Source organism: Lycium barbarum, chromosome 8 (assembly GCF_019175385.1).
Source record: "Lycium barbarum isolate Lr01 chromosome 8, ASM1917538v2, whole genome shotgun sequence".
Taxonomy (NCBI): Eukaryota; Viridiplantae; Streptophyta; class Magnoliopsida; order Solanales; family Solanaceae; genus Lycium; species Lycium barbarum.
In genome coordinates, this window is record NC_083344.1 from 95,374,310 (window position 1) to 95,381,544 (window position 7,235).

The 7,235-nt window shown below is 36.6% G+C and overlaps 1 protein-coding gene across 1 annotated transcript; it reads left to right on the plus strand.

Annotated features, from left to right (window-relative positions):
• Positions 1-1,359: 1,359 nt before the first annotated feature.
• Positions 1,360-3,325, plus strand: LOC132606344 (2-methylpropanoate--CoA ligase CCL4-like). The gene has a single exon (XM_060319799.1). The coding sequence runs from the start codon at positions 1,405-1,407 to the stop codon at positions 3,058-3,060; it is 1,656 nt and encodes a 551-aa protein (XP_060175782.1). The 5' UTR covers positions 1,360-1,404; the 3' UTR covers positions 3,061-3,325.
• The last annotated feature ends 3,910 nt before the right edge of the window (positions 3,326-7,235 follow it).

Here is a 7,235-nt window from a genome sequence, read left to right on the forward strand (position 1 = left end):
TCATCAATATTATAAAAGTTGAAACTGTTAGTATTTTTATCAAAACAACGATAAAGTCCTACACAAAAAGTAAAAAAGAAAAGAAAAATCAGGAGATAAATCTTTAACGCTAAAAGCACACCCAAGAAAACCAACCGGAAAAAACCGGCCGAAAGAAAAATCATGAAATAGAAAAATCGTTTGATTAGATCGATTTTTTAACGCCTTGGAGAAATAGAAAAACAGACAGGCTCGTTTGGATTCTATCCTGCCTTGTGTTTATCAAACAAAACTGTGCATTTTTTTTTTTTTGGTTTCTTTATTACTGTGTGGACAAACCAAGGAAAAACACAAGAATATGAATGTGACACATGGGTATGGTTGTTAAAGTGTTAGTCCTATGACGTGATGGTTTGAATAATTTAGTCCAAACTAAAAAAAAAGTATTTGAATAAGAGGTTCTCAAAGTTTTCTTCAAAAATACATTTTGGATAAACTACTTTATTAAAAAAAAATATCCACAACTAACGGAGGGGAATCACAACCCCAGGCAAAAAAACGGAGGGCCGGTTTGATCATGAGAATTTTTTACTTTTTTTCAGAAAATTATTTTATTTTATTTAAAAATTGGTGTTTGGCCATGAAAATTCTAAATAAATCTTGAAGTCGTATTTAGAATTTAAAAAATAATTAAAACTTTAATTTCACGTTTTTTCGCTTTTTTCACTTTCAATAATAGTTTTGATTCGTCACTCTCATCCTTGTATCTATCCTCTATTAATTTTCTTTTTCTTTTTTTGGCTTAAGCATCAGTGTTCAAATCTCATCAATTAATTACTTCGGATTGTTGAAAAAAATTAATTAATTCGGATTTGGACGCCTAGGATCCACTTGAGGCGAAAACGTTTAGTATCATAATTTTACATTTAAAGGCTGAAAATAGAAACCTCAATTAAGAATGATCAATGCAATCTGTCCCACCATACTATTAAAGGGATCATTGGTTCACGAGTAATTTATTTCAGACTTATAGTCCTAAGATTACAATATTTGGACTAATTTATTTCATCTCACGTATGGATAAAGTAATACCAAGTTATGTATTAAGTTTTGATAGGATAAGATAAGATATCTTAGGATTAAGTTTGTGATCAAATTTATACTTTATTTGGTTGAATTATAAGTCTATCCTAAAATTTGTTATATCTTCAACTAAATAAAATTTAAAATTTATTCCTGAAATATTGCAGCTTATCTCATGAACCAAACCACCTAAGTGTGGTTCATTTTGCAAACAAAGTTGTAATTTTTCCACGAAAGTCGCTTTAGTCCACATGTCTCATTGGATATATATACAGGCCTAGATAAGATAACAGGATTTAACACTAACCATTAGCCACAGATAACATTAGAATCACACAAATTATGGAACAGCTCAAACCAAGTCCACCAAATTCAAGCCCTCTTACTCCTCTTACCTTCTTGGAAAGAGCTGCCACTATCTATGCAGATTGCCCTTCCATTATCTACAATAACACTACCTACACTTGGTCGCAGACCTGCACCCGGTGCCTTAAACTCGCCTCTTCTATTGCCTCTCTAATTGGCACTCACGGAAACCATGTCGTTTCCGTGGTTGCCCCTAACATACCCGCTATGTACGAACTTCATTTCGCTGTTCCCATGGCGGGTGCTGTCGTTAACACAATCAATCTCCGTCTTGATGCCCGTACTGTCTCTATCCTCCTCCAACACAGCGAAACAAAGCTCGTGTTTGTGGATTGCCAATCCATATCTTTAGTTCTCGAAGCTTTATCGTTGTTTTCACGGGTATCTAACCGTCCACTCCTCGTTCTCATCGAAGACGACGAGTTCAGGACTCTACAAACTAGTGAATATATCAGCACGTATGAGAAGTTGGTGGAAAAAGGTGATTCGGGGTTCAACTGGATCCGTCCGAAAAGTGAATTTGACCCGATTACGATGAATTACACTTCAGGAACTACCTCTGCCCCGAAAGGTGTGGTTCATAGCCATAGGGGTATTTTTATAGTTTCGTTGGATTCTTTGATAGAATGGTCCGTTGAAAAACAGCCGGTTTTTTTATGGACACTTCCTATGTTTCATGCAAATGGTTGGAGTTATCCTTGGGGTATGGCAGCAGTTGGTGGAACTAATATCTGTTTGAGAAAATTCGACGGAAAAATCATTTATGAATCAATTGAGAAATACAATGTGACTCATATGTGTGCTGCACCTGTTGTACTCAACATGTTGTCGAATGCACCGAACAAGAAGCCGTTAAAACATGCTGTTTATATAATGACAGCTGGGTCACCACCCCCTTCATCTGTCCTGTTTCGAACAGAGTCCCTAGGGTTCGTAATACATCATGGATATGGATTGACAGAAACCGGTGGACTAGTGATTTCTTGTACATGGAAAAATCAGTGGAATAGATTGCCAGCAATGGAACGAGCAAGGCTGAAATCAAGACAAGGGGTGCGGACCATAGGGATGACAGAAGTAGATGTGATTGATCCAGAATCTGGAGTCAGTGTGAAACGCGACGGCTCAACTTTAGGTGAAATTGTCCTGAGAGGTGGATGTGTCATGTTAGGTTACCTTAAAGACCCCGAAGGAACATCAAAATGCATGAAGAATGACGGCTGGTTTTACACTGGGGATGTCTCGGTTATGCACCCTGACGGGTACTTAGAAATTAAGGACCGGTCGAAAGATGTTATTATAAGTGGTGGAGAGAATTTAAGCAGCGTTGAAGTGGAATCGGTGTTGTATGCACATCCAGCGATAAATGAAGCAGCAGTAGTGGCACGACCTGATGAATTTTGGGGAGAAACACCGTGTGCATTTGTTAGCTTGAATGGTAAAGTAAAGACAAGTGAAAAAGATATTATAGAGTTTTGTAGAGCAAAATTACCACGTTATATGGTGCCCAAAACTGTGATTTTCAAAGAAGAGCTTCCAAAGACATCAACTGGGAAAATTCAAAAGTTTGTGCTTAGAGATATAGCTAAAAGTATGGGGAAAACAAGCAGCATGAAGATGAGCAGAATGTAAAAATGAGTTAACTCGACCTGGTTGTGTCAATGACTAGGTTCAACTCATTTGGATTCTATACTAGTACCAAGTGTTTATCAAACAGAACTGTGCATCTGATTTTGTTTTTTCACTTCAGTATTGTGTGGACAAAGACAAACCAAGGAAAAAACACAAGAATGTGAATGTGACAAATGCGTATGGTTGTTAAATTGTAAGTCCTATACGACGTGATGGTTTGAATAATTTAGGCCAATAATTTATGACTCCTAATTTCTAGTCTGTACGACCGTGTGAATTTGGCATATGTCTATATACTCAGAAATAACTCTCCGTCTAGTTTATTACTCCTGGATTCGGTATTTGTTTGTTTGTATACTCGGCGTCAGCGTTAGTGTTAGCGTCAGCGTTCTTTTTTGTTTCTAAAATGTGCCGGCTCTAATTTTGATAACTTCTTTCGGCAGGTCTTTCGAATTTTGCATCTCGAAATCTACACCACTAAGCTCAGATAATAATAGTGACTCAATAATTGTAAGAGGATTTTTTTTTTCTTAACTGAACGGTTGAATTAATCACCAAGTGAACATTACAAAACTGTAGCCGAGTCAACTCAACGGGCTACTCTAAATAGTTATACTGATCATACTAACAGCTAGCTGAAAACAAAGAAAATATCAAAACCTGATCCGGTACACATAGCTCCTTATGCCTACAGATGCTCCAACATTGCAAGTATAGGCAGTATCTTTAGCTATCAGGAGCCAGTCTCTGCCTCTCTTTTCAAAAACACCCTGATTTCTCTCAACCCACAATGCATACACAGTTTTCAGTATAGACCATTTTTAATAGTTGAGCTGGTTTAGATTTTTCCTTTGGAGCTGTCAATAACCCACTGGATATGTTGCCCCCAATCAGTAGTCACAAAACTTGGGTTCTGAATCCACAGCATTCATTTCCAAGGAACTCTGATTATGTTACCTATCAATTGCAAGTAAATCTGCTTAATCAAACTTTTGTTTACTAATGGCCTGATGTGCATTTGTTGCAATGTATTTTTGGTTTCCATAAGCTTTCTAGTCATCCAGGAAGCTTGTTGAGGGATGGGTGCGGTGAAGAAAGGTTGATCCTTGATATAGAAAGCATGTATCCACTTTATTCATAACTTATCTTGTTTGCTTGCCATGTCCCAACAAGTTTTAACTAGAGCTACCATGTTTCATAGGTGAATGTTGATAAGATTGAGTCCTCCTGCTGTTCTGGGTAAACAGACTCTTTTCCAAGCTACTAGACTTTTCAATATAAGTCTATAAAAGGATTTAATTATATATTTTGAATACTTCCTCCGTTTTAATTTATGTGAACATATTTCCTTATTAGCCCTTATAAAAAAAATGATCTCTTTCTATATTTAGAAATAATTTACCTCTATGCAATAATTTATAACCACACAAAATATATGTGACTCATTTAACAGCACAAGTTTAAAAGTCTTTTTGTTTTCTTAAACTTCGTGCCCAATCAAATAGGTTCACATAAATTGAAACGGAGGGAATATGTTAGTAACAAATTACTTGATCTACTTTTCAGATTATTGATTTCATTTTCATTTTTAGTTGGTCTTGATTTTTTTTTTGCCAAAAAACCACCATCAGTTGGTTGTTGGGGGGGGGGGGGGGGGGGGGGTATGGCATGACCCCATCTTTCATTCCATTAAAAGTCTGTACAAAGAGCTGGTGTAGTTAACAAGCTCTTTTGAGTTACAAGAAGGATGATGATTTCATGCCTGTACAAAAAAAATTCTACTAAGTTAACGTGAGGGGGATATCTTTACAGTTAAAGTGTAAAGAAAGTTTATCCTTATAATTCTGGGAGAGAAGTGCTATATAAGCTATACAAAAATAGGCTCCATACCTGGAAACATGGTCGTCCTTTGAAATCATTCTTCAAAAGAGATTTAGCTCTTGTAGGGAGAGTTAAATCTTCTGTGAAGAATTGTTCTTCCTTGGTCTCTTCTCCATGGTTAGCTAAGTAGTTTGCAATTGTGTTAGCTTCGCGAAACTAGTGTTTGAAGTTTAATATTGCCCTGATTCATTGTCATGTTGATTTGTTGGATGAGATCGTTGACTTGCCAAGCAATTCAAATGTCACCCGTGATCATGCCAATAACCAGTTTAGAGTCTGATTCGATGTCGATGTTTTGATAGCCATTACTGATGCACATATTCAGCCCCATCAAGATAGCTTTGGTTTATGCGATATTTGTTGCTATAGTGTCCATAATAGGCAGAGAAAGACATCTAGAGATGCCCATTCTCATCTGTAAGTATTCCTCCTCCTCCTGATCTGCCTGGATTTCCCTTGCTGCATCCATCTGTATTTTTAGTTTTTTAAAAAAGTAAATATGGTTTGATCCATTTTATACATTTAATATTAATTTTAGGCTTTAGATTTTTGATCATATGACAATAGGTATGCCAGGGTCCATCAATTTTTAGAGAAGTAAATTGAAGATTAATGATCGATCCGGCAAGGTAAGTAATTGGATCAATGACCCTTCTCGGAGTGCATTGATGCCTCCAAATTTATAAGTACACCTTGCTTTCTATATTTCCAAAAAATAATAGTTCCGAGGGATTGAAGGAGCATATATAGCATGGGCTTTATTTTTAGGCTTATTAAGCCACCAGTTCATAGCAGACCCCCGATATCTCTGGCAGAAGGGATAACACCACAACTAGAACCAAAAAAGTTCCATATATCATTGGCTAGCTCACCATCCTTGAAGAGATGGTTAGTCTTCTTAATCTTGTGACAGTTGCAACAATAACATCTGGAAGGACAACAAACTCTGAATCTATGGAGAGCAATATCAGTAGGAATTTTATTTGCTAACACCCTAACATAAAAAATGAAACCTTGAAGGGCAGCTTAGGATGCCTACATTTAGCAGCAATCATAGTATTATCTCTAGTCAGTCTCAGGGATTTCCAAGTAGATTACATGTGAAGATCCCATTACAATTAGATGGCCAGATTGGGAAGTCAATGTCATATTTGTAAATCTTGATATTATTGATGTCCAAGATCATGGAGTTAGGAACTGAATTGAGGAGTTTGTCAATATTCCATTCTCCATCACTGATATAGTCTGAAACTTTGATCGTTTTAGACTTGTAATCTTGATCGATGGGATAGGCTAACCCTTTTCAATTCAGTTGTCCCACCAAAAGGAAAGATTTCCTTTACCCACTTTCCAGTGTTGTGCTCACAATATCTTCCTGTTTCAACCATTCTTTACCACATATGATACTGTCCAGGGGCTCATTTCTTAGATACGGGATGTGCCCTTAGACAGTACTTAGCTTCCATGCAATTCCTGATAACAAAAGGTCTAGTTCTGAAGTTCTACCAAATCTTAGCACTAGCAGTCAAGCATATATTTTGTAGGGACCTGAAACCAACCACACCTTCCCCTTTAGGAAAACAAAGGTCGTTCTAAGCTTTTCAGTGATATTTATTCTTACCAACATTGTCACCCCAGAAAAATTAGCAATTTTTGGAGGTTCCACTACAGATAGAAGGTGCAATGGGTGAGAGTTCAGTGCTGATTTGATCAAAACATCTCTACCACCAAAAGAAAGAAGCTCACCGTGCTAGGATTGAATTGTAGCAGCAACTTCGGCCATTAGACCTCCAAAATAATTTTTTTTTATACCTGAATAAATAGTACTTCCTAGATAATTAAAAGGAAAGTTAGAGCGAGAGAAACAAGTAATACCTTTTATGTCTTGAATGGTGGAGTAGTTGGTCATTGGAGCTACTATAAAGTAAGATCTACTCTTGTTTGCTAGTTGTCCAGAACATTTTTCATAAATATTGAGCTTGTTCATCATGACAATTAGAGAAAGATTGTCCCATAAGACAACATAATAGTATCTGCATAACTGAGGTAAGTAATGACATGGCACTTTTTATCAACAGAATAGTAAATAAAGCTTTCATTTTTTAATTGATCCATTAGTCTAGTAACAAGTCAACCCCTATAATAAAAAGATACGGGAAAAGGGAATCACTTTGTTTTATGCCTCTACCAGAATGGCAGAAACCATGCCTATGCAATTAATATTGATAGAGTACCAATTATTAGAAAGAAGTCTCCAAATCATGTCAATCCAATCTTCGGAAAAACCTTCAAAA